This window comes from Molossus molossus, unplaced genomic scaffold (assembly GCF_014108415.1).
Source record: "Molossus molossus isolate mMolMol1 unplaced genomic scaffold, mMolMol1.p scaffold_m16_p_11, whole genome shotgun sequence".
In the NCBI taxonomy this organism is placed as follows: domain Eukaryota; kingdom Metazoa; phylum Chordata; class Mammalia; order Chiroptera; family Molossidae; genus Molossus; species Molossus molossus.
The window spans coordinates 43,894,522-43,922,369 of NW_023425346.1; the positions used below are offsets into that span (position 1 = coordinate 43,894,522).

Below are 27,848 nucleotides of genomic sequence, written 5' to 3' on the forward strand. Positions count from 1 at the left end.
TAATTGAAACAGATTTCATAAATACACTAGATAACATGATGCTAGGGAACGTGGCATATGCCAGACCGAAAAGCTATGTACTGGATCAAAATTAGAGAGCCTGATTCTAAGACTTTTGTAAGTTGTACTTTTAAAGGAAGTCAATGGCAAAGTTCCAAAACTCCTTCAACTGTAGAAAAGAATTGCTTTAATTGCATAAATACATTAGGGAGGGTATGAACAGCCCCCATGCTTTCCACTATATGGCGTCTTATTTCACACTTTGTAAGGTTTACACAACAGTTAGGCAGTACCTGAATCACTTCCCATGGAGCCTGAATCACTGCCCATGTTGCTGTTATGTCCAAGACTCTCATCTAAGCAGTTGACACTTCCTTCTGCCAAACTTGTGTCTGATTCTGCAAAGGAAAACATTTTAAAATATTTCTAAAATATTTCTGAGAATAAACATATTTTAACTACACACCTCTACAGCACACAGTACATACAGTTCAGCGTGAGGAGCGAAGGCACACCCAATAATTATGCGCAAAAGGTAAGAGTTTCTGGCAAGCTGCATTTAAAAACTCCACTGTGGATGCGGAGCTGCCGGGTAGTGAATCAAATGCATATATCTACTTAAGGTACCATACGTCCAAAATGAGAGCTAATGCAAATTTGTAAGGATTTATTACTCTTGTCATCCCCACCTTCACGTACATGTTGTCCAAGAAAACATCTAGGCTTGATAATGTCATTTAAACAAAAAATATCCTATAGAAACCATTGAGTTATTTTTCACATAAAATGGTAGGTAATAAAGTAAAAAAAAATTAATAAAGTATATAGATTTACTGGTTAGTTATGAAACTAGCAGTTCAGTAACAAACATAACTTTAAAATATTAAAAAGAATTTGCTCAGGAAGAATATCATTAAAGCCTGGCACTGCAGTTGTACGAGAGTATATGTAAAGTTGTAAAAAAAACTTTTTTTTTTTTTTTTTTTTTACTATAATTAAACTAAGCGTCTATCAAAGGGTTACAGTTAATGAGTGGCAAGGGCACCCCCCTCATGTGTTGATCCTAATTTTCTGTGCTTACTACTCAGTATCAATTCCTTTTGGAAATCTTCCCTTCAAGGGAAGACTTCATCCCCTTACAGTTTATTTCCAAGGATTTTTGCAGTCTGGTCCTCAAGGATCAGAACTATTGCTAAACTGATAACAATAAATGAAAAGTGGTTACAAGTGTTGGCTTTGGAATCTGAAGGATCGGAGAAATTTGCTGTTGCAGTTACTCTGTGCCTAACTTCCCCTTATTTAAAAGAGGCTAGTACATCTTATCTCATAGGACTGGATGACTATTCAATAATAAATACAGGTACGATCAGCACTTAGCACTAGAACTTAATTGCTGATGATTGGAAAATAAAATAAAATTCAAGTATTTGGTGTATTACTAGGGCAAGAGTTTCATTTTATAATGTTCTTCGTACAATTAATAACATTTCCTAATACTTATACTTCTTAGATAGTTATTACTTCATGCTAAAGCTGCCAAATGCACTAAATAAATTATATTAAAGTAGCCTTCAGGCTGGAAATAGTAATGAGTGAAGAACAGACACACAGTATGTTATTGAGAAAACTTCTCTGGAAGAGATAGCATACAACTCCCTAAAACTACGGGTACCTTCTCTTTCTTTAGCCAGTTATATTTTCAGAGTCAGGTGTATTGCGGTATAATTTACACACTGTAAATTACTCTTTTGGGGTGTACAGTTTGATGAGTTTGACAAACGCATATAGTTTTGTCATCACCATCACAATCGAGATTTTGCCATCATCTGAAAAGTCCCTTCAACCCCTTTTGTAGTCAGTTCCCTCCTATCCCCTGGCAGTCACTGACTTGGTTTCTGTCCCTATATTTTGTCTTTTACAGAATGTAATATAAATAGAGTTATGCACTATACAGCCTTCATGTTTGGCCTCTTTAACTTAGCACAGGCAGTTGGAGATGCATCCATGTTGTTGTTTATATCAGTAATTTGCTCCTTTTTATTGCCGACTAGTATTCCATTGAGCATCTGTGATATCTTTGCAACCTGGATAAGCCTATTTAGCTTGGGAAATATGGAATTACAGCCAATGCCAATCAAATATGTGGGGTATTCTTCTTGAAAGGTAAAAATAAAGCTAATAAGACATTTGTAGAAAAATTCTCAATGGACACACATACTGTTTAAATACATTAGCACAACATAAATATACTAATGTGAAAATACTGTGCTTATCAGTTGTTGTAGATTAGCTCTAAAACTCAGATTTGAGGAATCCCTTATGATCACACGGGAAAACCTGTACATCTCACTGAGAGATTTTAATTATGGCACTTTGCAACTCCCAAAGGTATGCCTTGCTAGAAGCTCAGAGGCGAGTGTGGGATAGAACTGTCAAGTAGAACCGTGTTTTGGGCAGATGTACTGATGAAAAGAGAATATGATTTGTAAGAAAAAGGCAAGGTGTAAAATGAGATGAGGAAAATGTCACTGCAAGGATAATTCTCGATCTTAGAAATACAGACCACGATTTCTGAGGCAAAAAAAAAAAGTAATTTTTGACATGCTTTTCACTTGCTGTATTAAATGTGGTACTGAGAACTGAAAACAATACCAAAAATACTGAGAAATACTAACAAACATTATCTAAAATCTGACACTGTAGCTTTAAGTTTCTGACTAAGTGTAATCCAAATGGAAATTATATTTGATTTCTATTTTATTTTCTAATCGCTAGCAGTTAAACCATAATCTTAAATCTGCTCGGTATTAAGTGTAAAGTCAAGATTTTCCGACTTGGGGAACCTATTTAATGCAATGCACACAAATAATTAGTGAATATTAAAGAAAGCTGCTACCAAAATTAGGGTATTATTAATTAAGTTCATTATTTGGTTAATTTTTCATCTGACAAATAAATCTGCAATGTGTCACTGAGCTCTGTGATTTCACAGATGTAATGTAAATTACATTTTAAACTCCCAGCATCCTAAGTGGTACATGTCCATTACATCTCAGTTTTATAGGTAAGAAACCACAGCTCAGAGAGGTTAAATCGTTTAACCAGATCACACAGTTAGAATAGGGCAGAGTTGGAAGTCCCCCTTATTCCAGTGTCTTTTACCCAGCACTATACATGGCTGATAAACTGCATGAGGCTTTGTAAACAAGCAGATCCTTCTAAGTAAAATCAAGTTGTTTTTTTTTAAGCATCTAGACCTTTTCATTGTAATGTCAAATTTTCCATCAATCCTGAAACAGCTTGTCTTTACAAGAAAAGTTTGGTTATTTTATTTTGCTAATATTTCTGATTCCATCCATAGACTTTCGTTTACATTTAAACATCCACACTTATGTTGAAACCTTTTCTGCACACAAATAAAAGAAGAATGTTCTGTTGACAAAATTCATTGCAATAATTCTGCTAGAGATCATTACGGAAGTGAAAGGGAATATACAGAGGTCTATTTGTCATTGCAAGGATATAAGTGTCCAGTTTCTCAGCACAAAAATAATTCGTGTCCTAGGCAGCAAATTCTTATGCATTTGATATATTTTTTATTTCACAGAAATATAAGTACTATAGGAATTAACTTTAATAATGAATGAAAATATATTGTATCTCCCATAACATTGAGAATGTCTTCCCCATAGATTTTCTTCCAGCATTCATTTTTAAAAATCATCACACACACACACACACACACACACACACACACTCACACACACACACACACACACACAGTGCTTATGTGATGTCAAAATTAAAACAACTTACTGGGTTTATAAGCCAAGGATTCCTGCAATTGACTATATAGGAATATCTTGCTTCACTCTTTATACTTTTTACAGTATGTCAAGCTGAACTGATGTCCTAATGAATAAAGTCATGTGTCTATATTTTAAGATAGATCAGATAAAGTACAGTCAATTGGAGACGGGGTGTCCCCGTGAAAAGAACACATGCTATGGAGTCAGACAGATCGGTCTCCAGATCTACACTCAGCCACTGCTAACAAGTGACTTAACCTTTAAAAAAAATTTTAATATAGATAGTACTTTCTACTTTTTCATTTATTGTGAGAATGATTCTGTTAGATTAAGGAAATGAATCATGAAGAGAAACAAATCTTACATTCTCGTGAAGCTGCCACTAAAGAGACTTTGAATATCCGAGTTTTATTACATAATGTATTTAGTTAACTTTTATATAGGTCTTATTTCCTCTAGGGAAAATATCAAAGCTAGTTATGAAACAGGTCAGAAAATGCTGGTTATTTCTGTTAAAGAAAAGCAATCATTCTTATCAAACTCTACTGAAATAAAGAAAAATGATACTCATCCAGTTAAAAGATAGGATTTTCTGTAATGATTTTGTAAACAACACAAAAAAGAACAGCTCTGCTTAAGATAGTGCGTGTCTAGGAAAAATGGCCTCATTTTGCAACCACAACTCGAACATTTTACTAATAAGGCAGAAATATTAACTGGAATCTGAGAAATTTCATATTTAACATCCTTTGGGCCTTAAATACTTTAAAATATTTTTAAACCATTTAGAAACCAAAAATATTGAAGTTTAAAAAAAATTCAATTGAAAACCTCTTGATTGAAAGCCTTTTTAGATCTATTTCAATGTAAAGTATGCCCTCTGCTGGAAAATGCTATTATAACAATTAGTTGATAAGTGACATTGTTTTTTCAACCTAAGACCTAAACCTCATTAGTTAGGTAGGATACGAATTGGTTGTCACTTCTACTCCTGCCAGGTAGTGTCTCTCCTGTTTTCAGCCTTGACGCATTTCTTAGTCCACAGAACGGTTCTCCTTTCTTACCCCTGGTCTCAGGCTGAGCACTCCGCTGCAAAGTGGTTTTGCCTTACAGCAGGGGGCAGTGCAAGGGGCCCTGTGCCCACGGAGAGAGAAGGCACCAGCAACTCCCTGTGCCCACGGAGAGAGAAGGCACCAGCAACTCCCTGTGCCCACGGAGGGAGAAGGCACCAACAACTCCCTGTGCCCACGGAGGGAGAAGGCACCAGCAACTCCCTGTGCCCACGGAGGGAGAAGGCACCAGCAACTCCCTGTGCCCACGGAGGAGAAGGCACCAGCAACTCCCTGTGCCCACGGAGGGAGAAGGCACCAGCAACTCCCTGTGCCCACGGAGGGAGAAGGCACCAGCAACTCCCTGTGCCCACGGAGGGAGAAGGCACCAGCAACTCCCTGTGCCCACGGAGGGAGAAGGCACCAGCAACTCCCTGTGCCCACGGAGGGAGAAGGCACCAGCAACTCCCTGTGCCCACGGAGGGAGAAGGCACCAGCAACTCCCTGTGCCCACGGAGAGAGAAGGCACCAGCAACTCCCTGTGCCCACGGAGGGAGAAGGCACCAGCAACTCCCTGTGCCCACGGAGGGAGAAGGCACCAGCAACTCCCTGTGCCCACGGAGAGAGAAGGCACCAGCAACTCCCTGTGCCCACGGAGGGAGAAGGCACCAGCAACTCCCTGTGCCCACGGAGGGAGAAGGCACCAACAACTCCCTGTGCCCAGGGAGGGAGAAGGCACCAACAACTCCCTGTGCCCAGGGAGAGAGAAGGCAACAACAACTCCCTGTGCCCAGGGAGAGAGAAGGCAACAACAACTCCCTGTGCCCACAGAGAGAGAAGGCACCAACAACTCCCTGTGCCCAGGGAGAGAGAAGGCACCAGCAACTCCCTGTGCCCAGGGAGAGAGAAGGCAACAACAACTCCCTGTGCCCACAGAGAGAGAAGGCACCAACAACTCCCTGTGCCCAGGGAGAGAGAAGGCACCAACAACTCCCTGTGCCCAGGGAGAGAGAAGGCACCAGCAACTCCCTGTGCCCATGGAGGGAGAAGGCACCAGCAACTCCCGTTCTCCTAAGAAGCAATGCTGCCAGGGTCTGTACATAGTCTAATTCCACTTGCCATGGTCAATTTCTGTTCTAGTTCTGACCTCCTGCCATTTAGCTTCAGGTCTTTAGCTATTCCTACCTTCCCTCCGGTTGCACAACCCCCCAGCCGAGACTGTCAGACCCCCCAAAGGCCCCAACGCACGTGCACCTAGGGGCACGCACACAAAGACAGCATGGCCTTCTTCAGTGTACTTCACTTTCTTACTACTAATAATACATATTTCCTTTTCTTTTGAAATAACTTAATCTTTTTTCGAGAGGAAATAGATGACTTTTATTTTCAGCTCCATGTATATGGATGTGTGCGTGCGCACGCACACACACGCTCACATTTTGGTCTGTCAGAGTTTGCTCTCCATGCCAGGGAACATGTGTTCCCACAGAATGGAGAGAAGCCACCTCCACCCACCTTGCATATTCTCTCCTGGATCCAAGCTTCTAGGAAATGAGTTTCCCAAAGAGAGAGAGAGAAAGAGAAAGAGAAAATAAAATAAAAAAACTCTCCTAGAGCCACAGGCCCACAAGGCTATCCGGAGCTCCTTGCTCCTGTTTATAGAAGTATAGGATTTATAGGGCTGAAATGTTTCCATCAGAATTAAATTTGAGTTGTGTGTAAGGACGTTGGCTTACATTGTGTCTCTATGCCCTTTAGCCTTTAGAGTTGGGTCTCAAATAGAAAGATGGTTATTAAAGTACAGGGTTGTGGGATAACCATACCCACGAGGACAGCCCATTCATTCACTGCCGGTCAGTAACAGCGGCAGAAAGTCCTAGAGCAAAATCAGTGATGAGAGCTACATCAGATGACCACCTGGAAAGCAAGGCTTGGCAATAACAAGGTTCAGGGTGGCAAGATAGAAAGAGACGAATTGCCAACTTCCTTAGCTGATAGGCAGCCTTCAGGGAGAGCTGTGCAGGTTCAGTAGTCACGGCAGACGTGAGGAGAGTCTGTGGAGAGATACATTTAAGGGTATCCTGGTAAATGTTCAAAAGTCGGGCTCTTTGGGGGAGGGAGGAGGGCATGGTTTAAAAGTGTTCGCCGATTTTCCGTGGTGTAGAGATTCCCACCATGGTTGATTTCAAGCGACCAGCGGGATGTCCTTGTGTGGAGTCAGAAAGGCATGTGCACGTTTTGCTCCTGCAAGCCAGTATCAGCCAATTCCAGCACCCCGAGTATACATCCCTCCAATGATGACCTTTCCTACCCACATCGTCGGAGATAATCACACATGCAGTGCGCTAGTGTTGTATAATTGTTCAAATGATGAAGGATAAACTTTTTTTTCCCAGTTGATTCTAAAGAGAGAGGAAGTGAGACAGAGAGAGAGAAAGAGAGAAACATCAATTGTTTGCCTCCCATAAGGGCCCCAACTGGGGACTGAACTGCAACCTGGGTATGTGCCCTGACCGGGGATCCAGTCCTCGACACTTTGGTGCACAGGACGATGCTCAACCGATTGAGCCACACTGGTCAGGGCATGAATGATAAACTTTTAAGAGTATTTTTTAAAAGCTGTGGTATACATTTACACAGTGGAATGCTACTTGGCCATAAAAAATAAGAAATCTTACCCTTTGTGACAGCATGGATCTGGGAGCATTATGCTCAGTGAAACAAGCCAGTCGGAGAAAGACAAGTACCTCATGATGTCACTCATATGTGGAATCTAGTGAACAAAATGCACTAACAAACAAAACAGACTCATCGATAGACAACATACTGACAGCTGTCAGAGGGAAGAGGGTTTCAACGCTGGGTGAAAAAGGTGAAGGGATTAAGCAAAAATAAAAATAAAGAAAGACATCCCATAGACATAGACAACAGTACGGTGATTAGCAGAAGGAAAGGGGGTAGGAGGAGGAAGAAGAGTATATGAGGGGAGAAAGGGTAATAGAAGGAGACTTGACTTGGGGTGGTGAACACACAATACAATATGCAGATGATATCTTATAGAATTGTACTCCTGAAACCTATATAATTTTATTAACCAATGTTACCAAAAAATTCAATTAAAAATAAAAACAAAAGAGTACATTGTTTGCCTTGAAAAAACATTTGTAAAAATCATGATCAGAAAAACCCATGAATTCTCAGTGATCTTGGATGTTTTATCTGCCACCACCCTCATCCAATCAAACTGTTCCCTGACACACATTTCATTATAGAATTTTGCTGTTTGTTGCAGCTGGGGTTTGAGGTTCATTGTATATAATAAATATTACATAACATAACTATTAAGTCATCTACTCCCTGCCCCCACACACCTAAAGGCTCCCCATTATCCACATCGCCCCCCTAAACACTCTGAATTCTGCTGCACCTGCATTTCCGCTCGGCATGCTTGTGCAGCCTGAAAGGCTGCCACTCTGTTCACAAATCCAACACAGGACTTCAAGGCTCGGCTCAAATATCTCATATTCCTCCTCTAGTGAGCTTTCTCTTTCTTTCTTTCTTTTTTTTTTTTTTTTGAAAGTCGTCTCTCCTCATCCTTTAACGCTCTCTCTTTGGCTACAGATAGATTACTACTACTCTTTGGGGGCACGTCACTTGTTTTCTTGAACTTTGAAGGTGAGGCCAATGCCTCAGTGCTTGGTTCCTGACCAACTCACTCCTTCCTTTATTCCCACTGCTCTCGTCTCCGGTGCTCCTTCACACACCGAAACAGAGGAAGGTCTAATAATCTAATTAAAATGAGGATCATCATCATTGGTAAAATTTGCCAAAAACAAACAAACAAGCAAACAACCAAACAAACCCTTAGGTTGAAAGCCATAAAAGGGATGTATAAAAATAGATCTAGCATGTATTAACTGAACACTAGGGAGACTTCCTTCCATCAAACTATCTACGTCCTCACTCTTGAGATATGAATGGTAACCCTCCTAGAGCTATTATGCAATTGTAAGTCATATAACAGACCTAGATGGAGCATGGTAGGTTTCAAATTAAATAAAAATCTGTAAGTATTATTTTAAAAATACCAATATCAGCATTAGCATCTCTCTCTCTCTCTCTCTCTCTCTCTCAGCTCAAATTCATATCAGCCTTTTGGATTGCCTCAGGAGTACAATAATTAATGTAACTAAAATTAGAAAAATATAGAAGCCAAAGAGAGCTATCTTACTTCAAACCAATTCTGTAATCGCCTAGGTGATTCTGACACACTCCTATTGTACCCTTTGTATCAGTGATCTTTCCCACTAAGATCTCAACTACTATATGGTATTTATTTGTAGAGATTCTACGAATTTCTAAATTTCTAGAGGTTAGTGCTATAGGACATTATTCTGGTCCTCAAGTGCAAGGATAAATTTTGTGGCATTTTAACAAAAAATAGTATAGACCAAATCTAAGATTGGACTTTGGTCTATAAAAAGGCAAAACAAAACAACAACAACAAAAGTGTGATAACAGATTGGGCCAAGGAGAAGAAGGCTGTTTTATAAAGGTCAATTTTTAAACCCCTCCTACAGAACATGATCTATGCAAAATATATCCACAATATATTCCAAAGCATAATGTCACCGGATAAACCTAAGGAGTGGAACATATGGGGGAATATGAAAAAGAAGGTATTAAAGTCTGAAAACAAGCAGGTTGGTAAGCTCATTAGCTGGGGTGGAATTTTAAAATCTTCACGTGAAAGAATATATAAATCAAAATATACACATGCATTCATAGTCATGCGCACTGTATATTCACACATGGCACTACACCATTACATTATACTAGAACAGTGAAATTCAATTCTTTTTATAAATGTAAAAGCGCCCTCTGCTGGCCAATTTGAGGTATTTATTTGCATTTTCTAGTTTGACAATATGAAGATTCAATTTAGGCTGGTTAAAGAAGTTTGGGGGATTTCCTGTGAAACTCTGCATAAAAGTAAGTTTATTCCAAATACAATAAATCTTATTTAGTTGTGAAACTCATGTACTTTACTTTTATTTTATTATAGAGCATAATTCATATAATAAAAGTGTCCATGCAAAATAACTACTCCCCTGTGACAAATCAACTGTAGCAATAATCTAAAACTGACTGTACAATCAACTTCATTGTACACTAATAGAATTTTAAAAAATCAATTAATTATGTACTTTCCATGAATAAAATACTTTTAATGGAATATAATGAATAGACTTTGTGCCCCTCTGATGTTTTCTAGGGAATTGTGGTCTAAATAAACACCAAAATTTTCCAGTATTTTCTTGTTATAAGATGATCAGTGACATCAGAAAACAGAACTATAACACCCAGCATTAAAATCCTACTAATAGTCTGAGAACTATTCAAATGTCCTTTAGAAATTATTGCGTTAACTGAGAAAGAGGCAACATAAAAAACATTTTGTATATCTTAATTAACCACTTTTTAAATGGGAAGCAGTTGGAAGGAGGAAGGAAGAAGAAATGCCAGCCCCCTTTGTGGAGGCATGATAAAATCACCCTCCAGATCTATCCACCGGGGAATTCTGATATATAACCCCTAGGATGAAGGAGATGTGATTGAAATTGATTTCAGGGCAGGCCACTGTTATTAATGCCTGTCCGTCTCACCTATCAGATGTATTAAGGAGTAAAAGGAGCTAAAAAACAATATACAAAGAATATTTGCACTAAAATGATAAATAGTTAACATTTGTATGCACTGAAAAAGATATTTTAGAAACTGGTTCAGAAATAAAATTACAAAAATCTTCATTTAAAATTGGAATTAATTCAAGTCAATTTTTTTCTTTCTGCATATGAAAATTCATATGTACAGATTATGTGCACCTTAAGTAAAAAGTCTCTTTCAATGCCATTTTGGTAAATGTATTTGAAATCTGAACACAATATATTAGAATTCAAATATATATTATCGATATCAATACACAAAACAAAATTATGAAAATGTATATTAGTGACTATGGAATACTTTCACATTTATTTGGATTGTTAATTCTGTCAAAGAATGCCAATATAAGCAAAATCCTTCCAGAGTAAGTTTTACAACAAAAATTTCAATCAAAAGAACTCCGATAACTTCTTTGGGATAACGATATTTCACAAGTTATTTATATCAGTACTTTTAGTCTGAAGAGCAATGAGAAAATGAACAGACACTTGGAATAATCCATAGCAGCAGTGTCTCCACCTTAAAGCAATGGCACTGCGTTTTCATAAATAAGTTACCCTTTGCTACAGCTCTGAAAGGGGCCAGAATGAATTTGACTGATTTGTTCCCAAATCCACATCAAAAGGATCTTCCAGACTAGACCGTTAAGTCTGTGTAATGGATGGAGTCCTCAGATCCCAGTACATCTTACTGTACTCTTGCGTGTCCTCCGGCTATTATATATTTCAATAGTCTGTACTTTTCTTCCATAGCACTTACTATAGTACTATTGCAAAGCACTTACTGTGCAGCCAATATAGTGATTACTGTCTGGCTGACACACCCATTGGTGGAAAGAAGCCATTTCTGTCTCCCCCCCACCCATTGTATTTACATTCCTGGAATGTGATAAATACTTGTTAAGAAAGAAGTGAAGGGAAGAGAGCAAAGGAGGTAACCTGGGGCGGCGGGGGAGGGGGAGACCTTTCTGTTCCTATGGCATTATTATTAAGATTCAAATTTGTCCACAAGATGCAGCTTTAAGTTTTATATTAAAGAGTAAAACAGAAAATTTTAAAAGTGTTGCTTTTATCTTTGTCCACTTTGAGACCCAGAATCCTCCACACATGAGGTATAATCTGATGAGATGCATTTGGGCAACCTTTGATGAAAAACCTTATTTGAGAAGCAGGATCATTTCCAATGTAGACATTTGGAAGCATCTTAGATGTTCAACAGTTAGATAATGCATCCAGTGGATACATTATTCAATTTTTATAAGTCATTCTGGAGAAATGTCCTTAAACATAAACATCTGAGTATGTAAACAGACTGGAAGGCCACACACCCAACAGTTAAATTATCCATATTGAGGGAGTATGGGTGACTTTTTCTTTGTATGTTTCTGTTTTCAAATTTGCTGCAATGCAATCATATTACTTTTCTGGGTCAAAAATAGTAAACTTTGCAGTGGTATGCTGCAGTCAGCTTAATACCAGGTCTTGTTCAATTTTCAGGAAGTTTGTGAGCCAGTGGTTAAGCATAGCATTTAAAAAATTAAATTATTTAAACTGCAATTAAATAAATTATACTAAAACAAAGGTAATGAATACTTAAAACCTATCATTTCCTGATCATCTGCTATGTTATCTATGGTATTAGGCTAATTATGCCTGCTGCATCTGTGTGGTGGAAATGCTATGTAATGATGTGCCACTGGACATCTCTCACCAACTTGTGCACTGATTATGTTATGGAGGCTGGAAATCAGCCTTAGTGGGACCATTTACACCATGGAGATTGGTATTCACTACCAATCAGGGCTTTTTTCCTTTTCCCCAGAGAGCTACTTGTTAAACATTTATCAGCACACCACAGACTTGAAGTATTTCTTGAGAAAGAGAATGTGGCCCTTTTGAGGAGACAGGAGAGGAAAGAAGAATTCTGTCACGCGCAATTAGGGAGGAGAACAAAATTAAATTAGTTTGATCCTCCCAGGGGTTTCATATCAAAAAGGCGGACATGGTGGTAACTAGTTCTCACACCAATTAGTTGCTGCGATTCCAGCCAACACCAGTTCAGCCCCCGTCCATCTTCCTCCGACAGCCTTGGTTTCAGACCACACTCCAGCTGAACCTCTCTGAGACATCCCAGCCTGTCAAGTAGGGACAAGGTAATGGCCTGAGGTCCTGGGCTTTGGATGAAACAAGCTTAACAACGGGGATGCGTCCTGAGAAATGTCGACGGGCGACTTGGTCATTGTGCGAACTGCCGAGTTCACGGACACAAACCCGGACGGCGTAGCCTTCTACACATCTAGGCGGCCTGGCATCGCCTACTGCTCCCAGGCCACAAGCTTTCCAGCATGTTACTGTACAAAACAACAGAAGATTAAATCAAGCCCACGAGAAGATGATGCCAGCAAGAGATGCAGGAAAGGGAGATGTTGGAGGCCGCTGCCAGGGTAACACGGCATACCATTTATAGCAAAGTGTTCTATTTATAAGTAGGAAGAGTACACTCTAAAATAATGATTAAAAGTATAGTTCAGTAAATATGCAAACAAGTAGCACAGTCGTTTCTTAACAAGTACTACGTACTGTATATACTTGTGTATGCTGTACCTTTAGACAACTGGAAGCTCTTTGTTGGCAAGAGAATCCCCACAAACACGAGAGGAATGCATTACGCTACCACCTCACAACAGCCAGGATGCTACTGCACAGTCGGAATTTTCAGCTCCGTTATGATATTGTGGGATCACTGTCATAGATGCGGTCTGTCATTGACCAAGATGTCCTTATGCGGCACAAGACTATAATGTATTTGGAAGTACTTTAAAAACCATTAAAATATAGGGCATGCTTATGATATTTATCACATTACAAGGCCCACAGATGTCTTATAAAGTAAAATTAGAACCAAATGTGTTCATATTCATAACATTAATATTGCATTAGTTTTGAAAACATTTTTAGCCACCAAGAGGAATTAATTTTCATTTAATTTCCTCTACAAATATTATTTTAATAAAAATGCTCACAAAACCCCAAATTTTCTCCCTCTGCCTAACAGACCCCAATGCCATCCATGCACCAGATGATTTTTTGTGACGTAGTAATTAGTGCACGTAATGTACGTAGGTGTTCCAAGTACCTGAAACTACAGAAGAATCCATAAAAGATGATTCCACTGAGTTATTTTCCGTGTCCCAGCCGTCTTTCTCTGGGCTTGGCTGATCTGTGGCTAAAAGAAGTAGCTCTTCAGGACCATCTTCTTGTGATGAATTCTCATTTTCTGTGAATAAAAGTATTAGAATGTAAAAAAAACATAGCACAATGCAAGTTTTTACACAGGATACACAAAACCATTATTGCTATTTTGAAAATGAAATGGGTGTTCCTAATAGAGATTTGCCTGAATATACTTCAATACCTTGAAATTCTAAACAGAATGTAAATTATATGCATTGCAAGCTTTTATACACTATCGACACCTGTTATTGTTACTCTGAAAACCAAGTGGGGGGTCTCGCTTAGAAATTTGCCCAAATGTACTTCAATGCTTGGACATTTTCAAAGGCTTGGAATGTGTGTTTTGTTCTGACACAGTATTTTTGTTATTAACATGGACACCGCGAGTAGTTCTTCTCAACGACTACATTTTGTCTAAAAAGACTATATAATAACTTTTATACCAGTCACAAGAAAAGTATGACGATTTCCTATCTGACCATCACCTTTTGGAAGTAAGCCACTTATGCAGTGATGCAAAGTCAGATTTAAAGCTGAATTAATGAAAATGCAAATTTGGTGGTAGTTTTTCTTTAGCCTGTGCTCTTGCCATTTTGTTCCCTCGCAGTGTGTTTTACAGGAGATGTACATATGCTTTAATGTCAGCCTGAATGCATGTATTCCGAATTTCTGGAGATTTTTTTAAAAAATTCAATAAAATATTCTGTATCCTTTCTTTCTTTTCCCTTTATTTCCCCTATCGAGCCTTCCTTCCTTCCACCAACACAAACTGAATATTGTCTTAAGGGACTATGTGGTTACAAAGAAAAACAAGACTTTCTGTCCTTCTAAAGCCACATCTGTCAGAGAGGACTAATGCCGTGAAGAAAAAATTTAGTATCATTTTGGATTAGGCCATCTTACCAGATAACAGGAAAAGAAGGTGTGTGTACAAAGAATTTCCCAAAAAAACTGTTGTGACTTTGGACTTGGTCTTTGGCTAGACAACTTGACAATGTTTGTAGCTATATATTAAGTATACTTGGAGTTTATAATCAATTAATAACAGTCAACTTGTTTTGGGCTTACCATAAAAGCACTTTACATACATTAAATCATTTAATCCTCAAAATAATCCTAATAAAGAAGGAACATTACTATCCCCACTTCACAGAGAAGAAAACTGAGGCACACAGAGGGCAAGTACCTGGCCAAAGTCATACATCCAGGGACGTAAGGAGCAAAGATTCAATAAGCATAAGGATTCAGAACCTAGGCTCCCATATCCATTAGCTCGGGCCACCATTACAAAATACTATCGACTGAGGGGCTCGAACAACAGAATTTTATTATCTCACAGTTGTGGAGAGTGGCAGTCCTAAATCAATGTGCTAGCAGGGTTGGTGTCTGGAGAGAGCTGTTGCTCTTTCTTCAGGTTGCAGAAGGTCACCTTCTGAAAGTCCTCACATAGGAGAGAGAGAGAGAGAATATCTCTTCCTCTTCTTATAAGGCCACAGTCTTACTGGATTAGGGCCCACCCTTCTGACCTCATTTAACCTTAATTATCTCCTGAAGACCCTATATCCAGATACAGTCTCATTGGGAGTTAGGGCTTCAGCATATGAATTTGGGGGTGACACAGTTTGGTCCATTGCAGCTCCTAACCACAAGAAAAATCACAGCTAACTTTCTGATTGTCAAGACCTGCTAGAAAAATCCTTAGGTTCCCATGATATGACGTACTGTTCGGCAAACGATACTTAAATACCTGACTCCGCTATTAGATTTCCATAAGAAATTAAAAGTAAGTCCTACCTATTTGGAATGAGTTGGTGGGGGAGCAGAATGCTGAGCCCCAGACAGAGATCAGCATTTGCCATCCATCCTTTACAGGGAGCTTAGAGATCCATCTCTCTTCTGCTCTCTGCCCACATAAGAGCCTACATCCTGAGTCGACATGTCATCACCCACTCTGGTAGAAAGAGGGAGAAGCCCCAGCCGCCAGAGGACCATTCCCTGGGCCCAGGGAGAGGGAAAAGCAAGAACTGGTGCCACTGTTTGTCTTTTCACGAGTACCTGCCACGTTTATAAAATGTTTGGCCTTGGCCATCAAGGACATGTGCATGGGCCGGGAGAATCTGCATCAACCAGTCCCTAAGCTGTTCTGAAACAGGCATAAAGACGTCATCATAATACAAGGGTACAGCACATAATAAGGACAGCAACGAGGAAGGTGTGTGAACACCAGGTGTGCATGGTGAGATGTGTTACAACACAGGTATTACGTGAGATTTACCACACAGTCTCTCCACAGGTTGTTACTGTTCAAAGAATTACAATATTGAAAAATGATGTTAAACTTTTAACAAGGCACCTTGTAAAGTAGAACTTAAAAATATCTTAGCAAGAATATTGGCAGACATGATGTCTCTGTCAGGAGAATCTAGAAGGTACTTTGGAGCAGACAGTCTAGACTTTTTCCTAGATAATGTTGCCACTGTGCACAACTGTAAACTGAACAGGTACCCTCTAATTTGGGGGGGTGGATCTGAGAAGGTCTTTTATGATCTGAAAGGCTGCCCTTTCTAATATCCTTTGATACACTGAGGTCAAAGTTTTCCAAGGGGAAAACCCCCGAAATGTAGAAATTTCCTTTTGAAGTTCAAGTCCTAGAATGCTTGTCATAAGTGGAAGTGTTCCCATGGAGTCTTGAAAGGAAACTCATGAGATGGGTGGTCTAGATGGGGTCCAGCTCATCCTTGAGGTGTGTAGGAGAAACTTGGCCCCATCATCGTATATAGCGGCTGGAAGTACCTTCAGACCTAGCAAACTGGCCCTGTGGACACCATGGCCGGGCCACGATGTATAAGTGCAGAAAACCATAATATTGGTGTTGCAACTGAGGCCTCTCCAGAGAACTGAAGCAAAGTACAGATGCTTCTTACTGAAAAGGGCTTTTTACATAGTTAAGCTTTGCTGTGGGAACAGAAGCAATGACAGTAGAAACCCTGGAACCTGCTTGTGGACAGATCACGGAGTTACTGCCTGCGTTTTGAAAGCTGCCTTCACCAAGTTTTACTGAGCAAGCACCCCCTCCTCAATCCTTGAATGATTCAAGAGAGAAGGGATAACTGCAAGGCCTCTTGAGATTTTCACTTGGGAGTCTCGAGCATATATGACAGTGCAAAGCATTTGTTTTGCATAGATAACTTAGAAAATAGTTTACCGGGCATCTTATTCCATAGAAAGTGTGGTATATGGGGGTAGAGAATTTTTGTATGTCTCTTTAAGTCCATATCCCCAGCCCTGCAACAGTGTCTGGCACATCTTGGGCATCATGAAATGTTATTTGAATGACTGAATGAATGAATGAATGAATGAGTAGATGTGAGCTTGAAATGATTCTAAGTCATTTAAATCAGTGATTACCAATTAACTTCCAGTTTGTCTTACACATGACATTTTGGAAAACATAACGTATATACTCTGAAACAAATAAGATGGCAGTTTAAACTAGCTTTATAATCATATATGTGAAACTCAATAAATGGTACTTATGTTATTATAATTAAATAGTTTTAAAAACTCACATAAAAGGCTATTAAAATATGTTGGCTATTACAGACCTTTTATCAAACATTTAATAAATTTCTTTAAAATGTATATAAAATATCCAGGAGACTATGCAGCAGTCGTAATAACATTAATTTTTTTTCTTCCAATTTATTTGTGTCTGCTCAATGTTAAAAATATCTTGATAAAAATTTCAGGTAATCGTCTCATTTCTAAAATAAGATGGGTAGTAGCCCTGGTCGGTTTGGCTCAGCGGTTAGAGCATTGGCCTGCAGTCTGGAGAGACCCGGGTTCGGTTCCTGCTAAAATAAAATGGGTGATGGAAAGGGTTTGGGGCTGGGAGTCAGCAGCCAATATTTTCGCCCATTTTGCTGAGTTTTATGGTTTTCTGTAAGTTAATCTTATCCTGGGCAGCAGTTTTCTTATTCATAAAGAAGATAAAAGAAATGATCTCTCAAATCCTTTTCAGTTTTGAAATTTTGATTCTAAGTATTTTAGTGTTTGGCCTTGTGTCTACAAACTTCATTAAGCTCTCCATCACATTCAACTCTCAACCACCGGGCAAAACTTGCGAACTCTTCCACCGTAGTATTAGAAATACCTGCACTGCTTAGAATTAGAAATACCTGCGCTGCTTAGAATTAGAAATACCTGCACTGCTTAGAATTAGAAATACCTGTGCTGCTGTCGGAGGCGGAGCCTGTCAAGTCCTGGGCAAGGGCTTCGTTTTCCGTTTGCCTCAGAACAGTCAGAAACGCAGAAAACCAGTTCTCTTTCTGCACAATCCTTCTCAGCAGCTCTCTCACACCTGCCTCATTGCCATTATTTTCTGCAGCAGCAATCTGTTTGAAGAGAAAAGCTGAATTAAAGAAAATCAAACATCGTCTGAATTAATTTAAAAAGGAACTAGCCTTTAGAAAAATGGAGCAATTAAGCTTAAGTATAAATAAAGACTTATTTCAAACACTGAAGACAACAGCAGGGCCACTTGTAACCATGAATGTTTTCACCTGAGGCTTTCTAAAGAAGGGGTGCAAAAGAAAGGGCCTCTAATACCTAGCCAGTTCATGTTGATTTGCATCAATTTCTTTCTGTATATCTAGGGCCTAATTTTTCCTTTTAACTCATGGAGTCCGCAAATGGGAAATCAAACATTTTTTATCCAACTCCTGTTTCTTCATCATTATCATTAAGAAGTAATTACTATCGCCCTGGCCAGTTTGGCTCAGCGGTTAGAGTGTCGGCCTGCGGTCCGGAGAGACCCAGGTTCGGTTCCCGCTAAGGGCACGTACTTCGGTTGCAGTTTGTCCCCGGCCCTGGTTGGTCGTGCAGGTGGCAGCCACTCAATGTGTCCCTTCACGTTGATGTTTCTCACTCTCTCTCCCTTCCTCTCTCTCCCTCCCACTCTATCTGTACAAAAAATGGAAAAATATCCTCGGGTGAGGATAAAAAAAAAAAAAGAAGTAATTACTATCACAGATTTATATTCTTGCTTATTTAGTATTTGCTATAGTTATCATTAATATTTTTCTTAAATGGGAGTAGACTTAATATTATGAGAAAAAATATTTCTGTATCTATTCCTTTTTTTAAAGTCGGGAGCAGAAGTATGTCTACGCCCATTCATTGCACTCCTTAGCCTTCATTTACTTCCCTTGCAGATCAGTCTAAGCAAATCTTTCTAAATGTGGATCATCTGTGTAATCATATCATTCTTAATATAGCACCAAACATTTGGAGAAAAGACCAATGCAAGCCACATTTAGACCAGAAAACAATTAGACAGGACATCATCATCTTGCTGTGACATTAGGTAAGCTACTTTCTCTCTCTGGGCCTCAGTTTCTAGATGTGTATATGAAGCAACTGAAAAGAAATTTTAGGCATTCTCCATCCTTGCTACACTAGCATCACCTGGCGAGCTTTAGCAACTACTGATGTCTGGGATCTACTCCCTAAGATTCTGATTTATTTAGTCTATTCTGGGAAACAGGAAAACATTTTTTAAAAAGCATTTAATGATTCTAATGAGCAGTTTAGATCAGAAATACTGACTTAGATACTCTCAAGGTCCTTTTCAACATTTGTTCATCTTCTACATGAGTAATTTGAATTGTTTAACTAGATTAGTTTTTCCTACAAAATTCGTGTATTTTCTAATGCCTATAAATATATGCCATATGTTTTTAAAGTCGGGAATTTGTGCTTTTGGAATAATGTAGGCATAAATTCAGTGCTAGCTATTTTTATGGATACCTAGAAAAAACTTCTACCTTTACAAACATTTCACAAGCCAACACCACTTAGTACCTAAGTGTATAGCATGGTTTCTACCCAAGGGATATTTTAGTATTATTAGCTAATAGTTAATAATACTATTATAAAGGCTTTGCATATATTAACCCAGCAACCCTAAAGAAGGCAACAATATTAAACCCATTTTACAGATCAAAAATCCAAGGTGCAGAGAAGTCCAGTTACCTCCCCAAGGACACACAGAGGTAGCAGTTGATCCCAGGCAATTGGCATCAATGCTGCCTTCCTGTACTATAATTATAGATAATAGTTGTCCCTAAAAACTTCATTTTCTGGAAAGAAGGTTTAAAATGACTCCTTGAATTTAATAAATTTTAGGTGATTTCAGTTAATCTCCCCCACAGCATTTTCTAAGCAGATTCTTGCTCATTTCTTACCTTTTTCTCTAACTTTATTAATCTCCTAATAAAAATTATTTGTTTTTGATGGTGTTTATAATGTCCAATTTATTATTATCTGCTAATTTTTCAGAAAGCATTTCTCTAAAAAAAAACCAGTGAGGCAATGTAATAAATATTTTTATATAAAAAAACTAAGCATATTATATCCACTAAATATTCTTTAATTATTAATTAGTTGATTTTTACTAAAAATTAGATTTGTCAAACTTGCATTTTCCTTACTGAGTTCCTTACATAAGCATTTAAGGATGCTTATGCCATTACTTCCTATAAGTATTTTCATTATTTGAATGTGAAACAACATATAATACCTGTGCAATTTTGTCAGCTTCATCAAGATTCCAAGTTGTTAAGGAATCTTCCTTTTTTGGGTGCTAAAAAATACATTAATACCCTTTGAAGCAACCACATAACTTTTTAAAACTTAATCTGCTGGCCGGGTTGGCTCAGCTGTTAAAGCATCAGCCCGTTGACCAGGGAGTCTCAGGTTCGGTTCCCGCTAAGGGCACGTACCTCGGTTGCAGTTTGTCCCTGGCCCCGGTTGGCGCCGTATGAGTGGCAGCCAGTCATTGTCTCTCTCACATCGATGTTTCTCTCTCTCTTCCTCCCTCTCTCCCTCCCACTCTATCTGAAGATGAATGCAAAAATGTCCTCAGGTGAGGATAAAAAAAACCAAGAAACTTAATCTGCTGTCCTAAAACACAGTAAAGATTTTAGATTCCAATACACAAACTTGATTGCTGAAATTCTTGAGAGGTAAATATTTAGACTGGAAGCTGCAACAGCACATATAATGATTCCCACTCATATTCCTCCCTCGCTGAACTTTTTCTCTGAATATGAAATTTAAAATGTGTATGAATACATTGTTAGCTAATTTAAGGAATATAAAATAAATATGAATTTGTGGATAATATAATTCAATGCTTTCATGTTATAAATTCCTTTATCTATGTTATTTCTTTCCAACAGAAATGAGTGGAGAAACCAATGACATTTCCATTAAGCACTGGTTTGCCAACATGATTGTACAGTTTGATAAAAATGCATTCTCTCCTTCGTAATAACTTTAGGTAGCTATTTAAATGTAATGAGATACACACACACACACACACACACACATATATATTTTTTAACTTTATCCAAGGATACTTTTCCATTGAGTTTAGATAAACTGGAAAGGAGGAAGGAAGAGAGAGAGAGAAACATCAACATGAGAGACAGACATCCATTGGCTGCCTCTTGCATGACCCCAACCAGGGTGAGGGACCAAAACCCCAACCCAGGTAAGTGCCCTTGACCAGGAATAGAGCCCAAAACCCTTCAGTTCACAGGCGAGACTCTAACCACTGAGCAAAATTGGACAGGGCTAATGGTTATTTTTAAGCACAGCAGAGCTCAACTCTCAGTAGTAGTAAATCAGGAAGTAAAACTCACATTGAAAACAAAGAATTCTTAAGAACTAGCACCCCACAAAGTTAAAGTCTTACAAAATGATTACATATTGTCATAATAACATAACTAGTTTCTTATTAATACTTTTCCTGCTAATTAAGTTCTTATCTACCCTAATTCAGTAATACAGTGAGCTGGTGCGGAATGACTAAAACATTCAACTTCACGTAGGGAGAACTGGGCTAGGTTTCCAGCTGAACTAGCCATAGCATCTCTGGTTCTCCTATGTATGGGGTCTTCTAGGACTATAAATGTTTATGCTTTGAACCATCCAGGGCTGAAACATGCACCTCACTTCAGCTGTTCAGATTGATATTGAGACATTATAGCCTGGCCAGTGTGGCTTAGTAGATTGAGCTTCTTGCATGGATTAAGAGGTCCCGGTTCGATTCCTGCTCAGGGCACATGCCCAGGTTGCAGGCTCGATCCCCAGTAGGGGGCGTGCTGGAGGCAGCCGAAGGATATATCTCCCTCACATCGATGTTTCTATCTCTCTCCCTTCCTCTCTCTCTAAAAAAAAATCAATAAAAACATATTTTAAAAGAAAAGACATTATGGAAATGTTTATGTGATCAGTTGTTTTTCAGAGTTCAGTCATCTCTCGTTTATGCGGTTAATCTGTTCCAGACTCTAGTGGTTGCACCTGGCCAACATTGAAGGATTCCTGGGGTGCTCGAATACATCAGCCTACAGTCCATACGTATAGTAATTTTAATTGTAATTGTAATACAGGGGTGTATAATTGACTCAGACAACCGAGCGCGCGCTGTATCATTTTCACTGTCTCAATCAACTTTTTAATGAATATATTTGAAAAAAAAAAAACGCGATAGAGCGAAGCCCCGAACGTCAAAGCCGGAACTGGCGAAGGACGACTGTTCATGGCTAAGTCAGTGAATGGGCCAAGATGTCCAATAAGCATCCTAAAACAGAAGCAGGTCAGTACAGGGACACTCCCTACAGTTAGCAATCATTCTGTTATAATGATCTATAAAGTGGCTCTTGTACTTATTATTGAGTTGTCAATGTTCACAAGTATCTTGCACAAGCTAGACATCTTTTAATGACTTGTTGGAAGCATGAACACTAATCAACAGTACAACATAAGCTCCATGAAAGTACAGGCAATATCTGTGTCATTTTCCAATCTTTCCACTATCGTGGCACTTTTGTGCCACTCTATAATCCAAATCAATGAATAAATAAATCAATTACATAAGTTTATTTGGGTAATCAGTGGACACAAAATTGACTCTAGGATCATTTTCAGAAGCTGTAATATAGAGGAAGGAGGGACTGTCATGTGGAGATTGGAATCCTAAACTAGAATACCAAGTAAAAAATGTCTACTGGAAAAAGGGAAAATAATTAAAATAAACTATGATTTTTTTAGAAGTCCTGACTACTTAGTTAAATGCTACTTTAAAGCTGTCCAAAAAACAATTTTTTAATTCTTATGTTTATCATCCATCTATTCCACAATGCTTGACATGATTCATTATATCACATGTTTGCATCCCTTATTCCAGACAACTCCTTGGAAATAAATTTAACCAATCAATATTTATTAATCAATATTAATCAATCAATATTTATTAAGTATAAACCCTATACCTAGTCTTGGCTAGGTTCTGGGAACCTAAAGATGAAAGATATAGTTTCTTCTTCAAATTACATTTTAACCCAGGGACTTTAAGAAGCTGATCTCAAGTTTAACGTGGAGATTTACCTAAATCCATGAAACTCTACATTCACGCCCTGGCCAATTTAGCTCAGTGGTTGGAGCGTTGGCCTGCGGACCAGAGAGTCCCGGGGCACGTACCAAAAAAATAAATGAATAAATAAATAAATTCACAAAGAAATGTAACCAAATAAGTGATAATAAAAATCGCCATCATCATCATCATCATCATAACAAAATAGCTCTTTACCATTTATATAGCTTTTTCATGGACATGATTTTGTGTTCACTAAAATTCTGTGAGTGAGAGGAGACATTATTATTATGTTAATTCTCATGGGTAATCTTAGGATGAAAAGACTTTAAAAACTAACACATATGGTAAGAAACAAAGATATTAAGTCCAGGTCTTTCCATTCCAAATTCCTATGCTTTTCCCACTGTACTTTGCCATTTAAGATAAGCATTCATCAACGACCTTGGTACCAATAGATTCTTCTAAACCTAGAATGTCCTTCCCATCGTCCACCATGGCGTATTTTTTATTTTGATGACACATGTAAAATGATTTGTACAAAATTCATTCCAGAATCTCCCAGAGCCACTATACCTCCTTAGAGAGCCTCCATCTTTCGGTGCCTCCTGTGAAATACGAATCTAGGGGAGAGTTTGGATTGCCTTGGCCTTCACTGTTATCAGTACACAAATGTCCCTTTACTCTGTGTCTTCCTTGTGTCATCTCCCTTGCATTACTGCTAGCTGCCTCCAAGCTTGCCAGAATCAAGAACTTGGATAAAATCTAGCTGGAGGAAATTCAACCCAGGCAAGACAAAAGTGATGCTGATAGGCAGAAGTATTTAGAGTAAATAAGGAGAAGTGCTGTTTCACTGGCAATCGGGACATCATACCCACCAAACATAAACAGCTTTGTGGTGTTACTGGACTCTGTTGCTTCTGGACTTCCTAACAGCTACTGTGGCTGGAAATGCCATCTTCCATCTCCAGCTGGCTTGAAGGCTGCATACTGTCTTCCAAATTAAGATTCTGCCACAGTGATGTACACATTTGTCATATCCAGCTGGACTACTATAATGCGTTCTAGCTGGTTCTCAATACACAAAACTACATATACGTTACAGACAACAGTGTAAAGTAATTTACTTGTTGGGAAAACCAGCCATCAAAATTAGATGCATGCTTAGGTCTTTGGACGGGCCCCATAGCTGTCAAATCTACCAAGGAGCATCAACTTGAGTCACTTTAGACTAAGTCACATCATAGGCTGATCTGAGTCCAACACCCAAAACTTTGTAATGAGGATACAAACAATGAATAAATCAAAAAGAAACAGAGAATGAAAGAAAATGTCAAACTCATAGCATGGTAGACAAAACATTTGGCATTTAGTCATGGGCTTATTTCCCTGTTTGCCTTTCAAATTAAGACTTTTGACCTATGACCCCGAATATGTCTGATTCAAATAGGTCACAATTTCTACACTTTGTGGTACATCCTTACTCGCTGAAAAACAATGAACAATAAAACATTACATTAAGTGAAAAGCTACTTGTGAAACTCTGTCAAAACGCCACCTAAAAATTCCACTACTCCTTCACTATTATAAAAAACTGCAACTAGAGACATATTTGTCAATGAATTATCTCCAGATGTTGATTCTCAGAGAATGTTGAAACCTTAAAGGAAAAGAAAAGTGTGTGTTATATGGAATTTCCCCATTTAGAACAAAATCAAATGGCATAATGAATAATATAGGCCAGAGGTTGGCAAATATTTCCTCTAAGGTCCAGTTAATAAATATTTAGGTTTTGTGGGCTACATGTTCTCTGTCCAACTGCTCCTGAAGGGCAAGAGCAGTCATGTTAATGTAAATGAATGAGCATGGCTGTGTTCTAATAAAACTTTCTTTATAAACACTGAAAACTTAAAAATCTAAAAGCCATTCTTAACTTTGGGGCCTGGCAAAAACCAGTCTAGACTTAGCCCATGGGTCATGTTTTGCTGATGCCTGTTGTATGGAAGTATATTAAATAAGACATAAAATTCCACACCATCAGGCACTAAATCACTAGCTCTGCCACTGTCTTCCTGGGAAACCTTGGGCAAGTTATTTAACCTGCCTCAGTTTTCTCATCTGTAAAACAGAGTTAATAACATTCCATACCTCAATGGATTATTCCGAGCATGAATTCTGATAATATATTTCACACAGTATACTAATCATACACAGTAAGTGTTCAATAAATGTCATCTATGAGCACACATTATTAGTCCAGAATTAACTCTTTAGAGCTAATTTCAGTGAAAGAATTTTTAAAAATAGCCTTTTTGTGTTTAAACATTCAAAATTATGTTTTATGTGCTTAGATATTCTCTCTTCAAGGAAGGAGGGATCCAGATTTACCCAAAGATGTGAAAGAACATTTGGAATAGGGCAAATAACAGGACCAGTATCAAGTTGCTCAATCTGCCTAAAAGCCCAGATCCATCTGATACCTACCCGATTTCTGTCTTCGACTGTCAACAGTTCCACCTCCAGACATTTATCCAAGACATCTCTCACCAGAAGCTTGTCCACCAGAGTGGGCTGAAGGAGGTTCAGCAGTTGGAGACACTCATCATGATTGTTCTCAAAGGATGGAGACGGCAGGTCTGTGAGGTCAGGGTTCATGTAGCGCGCGGCTAAGGGGTTGCCTGCCCGCTGGAGGGCCTCCACGAACAGCCTAGCCCAGCCAGGGGGCCAGACCCCCCGCTCCAAGGTGCTCAGGAGCAGTTCCACGGCGCGAATGTTCCCCGTGGTGGTGGCCGTGCTCTGAATCTGCTCCTTCACCTCTGCAGGCAGAAAGGTCAGGTAGTCCAGTACGGGCTCCACCTGGATGTACATCTTCACTCTGGCCCGGAAGCACGAGATGAGATATTTGAAATGCTTGTCCGCAGAAGATTCATTCGACATCTTTCCTTCTCAGAAAAGGGAGTTCTCCCAAGTAGACAGGTTGCTGTTCGCTGTCACCGGCGCACGGCTGTCGCTGCTGTGGAGTAGAGGCTCTGCAGCAGGTGCCTGGCGGCTACAGGGCTGCCCAGGGCCCCCGACGAGCGGCGGCGAGGTCGCACCTGGCAGGGGGCAGCGCGCAGGGGCACAGGTGGGCGGGGACGCAGCTGCGGACGGACGGACGGACGGACGGACGGCGCGGCCCCTCTGCCTGCCTGCTCGCCGGGCCACCCTGGCCCTGGCCCTCGGAGCCCGGCTTTAAGTGCAGTCGTCTGTCAGGCGGTTTGGTTTCTGTTTCGATTCTCCTACCCGCAGTTTCCCGACGGGAGCCGGGGGCGGGCGCGGCTGCCTCGCCCCAGACGAGTGGCCCTTCGGCCGGTTCCAGCGGGGCGGCGCTGTGGCCAAGGGCGCCGTGGCGCCCAGGAAAGGAAAGCGAAATGCCCTGGCCGGGCGGCCGCTGCGTCTCCCCCTCGGGACTCCGCCTCGCACGCGGACTCTCCCGCGGCCGGCCGCGTCCCCCGGGTCAGCCAGCCCGGCCGGGCCTGACTCGGGACTTTCCAGCCTAGAAGTGAAGAAAAACTGACGCCAGTGGGAATGCGGGCCGGGAGCAGTGCGATCGCAAGGGACAGGTGCAGCGATGAAGCTGAGGACGTTTCCAGAGAGGAGGAACCCCGGAACCCCAGAATGAAGGGACCCCTCACCCTTCCCAGATAGAAACCCATGTCCTGCCGGTCCCCGAGAATGAAAGTTTTCCACAGGGAATTTCTGGGTGGGTATGAAAAAGAGTGAGATATGAAAAAGTTGAGAGCCTCATTTGTAGATTGTAGTATTTGTTTTGGCTTTGACCAGGGCCTGGTGACAGACGCAGAGGGACTTTAACCACCAACTCAGTTTAGGAGGAAGCCAAGATTGAAGGTTTCCTATCTCCCAGCATGCAAATTCCCCATATTCTTTAATATACAACTTTCCTTTAATAAAACAAAACAAAATCCCCAGCAACTTATTTTTGACATAGCTGCCATTCTTTTCTTGGACTCAATACAGCAAGTTTTGGCTGAAGCAGCTAAGAACTTAATTAGCCACTAATGTAGCAACTTGTAGTAAACATCAACATTTGTCTATGTCATAAGGGAAAAAAAAAAAGACACCCACACTGAAAAATGGCAGCTTCATTTTAGTACAGAAGCCATATAAACACGAGTCCTTCAGGTTGCTGCTCAGGCATTCTGCCACCCTGGGTGACTGTGGGTGGTAGTATACATGCTTTATAATGACAACCTCATGGTCCAGAATTATATGGAGGATGGAGGGGTCATTTAAGCTATCAGAAAGATATATTTAGGAAAAGTAATTTGTTAGCAAGCACATTCAGTGATGTTTGGATAGGCCAGGGAAACCTGGCCATGCTTTCCACTGGATAACAGAAATACTGTCTTTGTGTTTGCCAGAGGCATACAAAATAACCTTGAGCATTTTATAGCAAATGTATTTTCAATATATTATAGCTAAACCTTTTTCTTCCTTAAGTGATTGTGCCCTACTTGAAGAAAGGACATATTTACACAGTAACCAGTACGATACAAATAGTAGGCTCTTGATTTCTCCACTGAAAGTTGCT

At 39.7% G+C, this 27,848-nt stretch overlaps 1 protein-coding gene across 1 annotated transcript in view; it reads right to left on the reverse strand.

Moving 5' to 3' along the window:
- Positions 1–26,459, reverse strand: part of IFIH1 (interferon induced with helicase C domain 1) — a 53,971-nt gene extending 27,512 nt beyond the window's left edge. Inside the window, exons 1-4 of the mRNA XM_036254155.1 lie at positions 25,742–26,459; positions 18,047–18,212; positions 13,721–13,861; positions 294–398 (exon numbers count right to left, since the gene is read on the reverse strand). Coding sequence (XP_036110048.1) covers positions 294–398; positions 13,721–13,861; positions 18,047–18,212; positions 25,742–26,194 — 865 coding nt within the window. The 5' untranslated portion in view covers positions 26,195–26,459. The remainder of the gene's footprint in view (positions 1–293; positions 399–13,720; positions 13,862–18,046; positions 18,213–25,741) is intronic.
- Between the last annotated feature and the right edge of the window lie 1,389 nt (positions 26,460–27,848).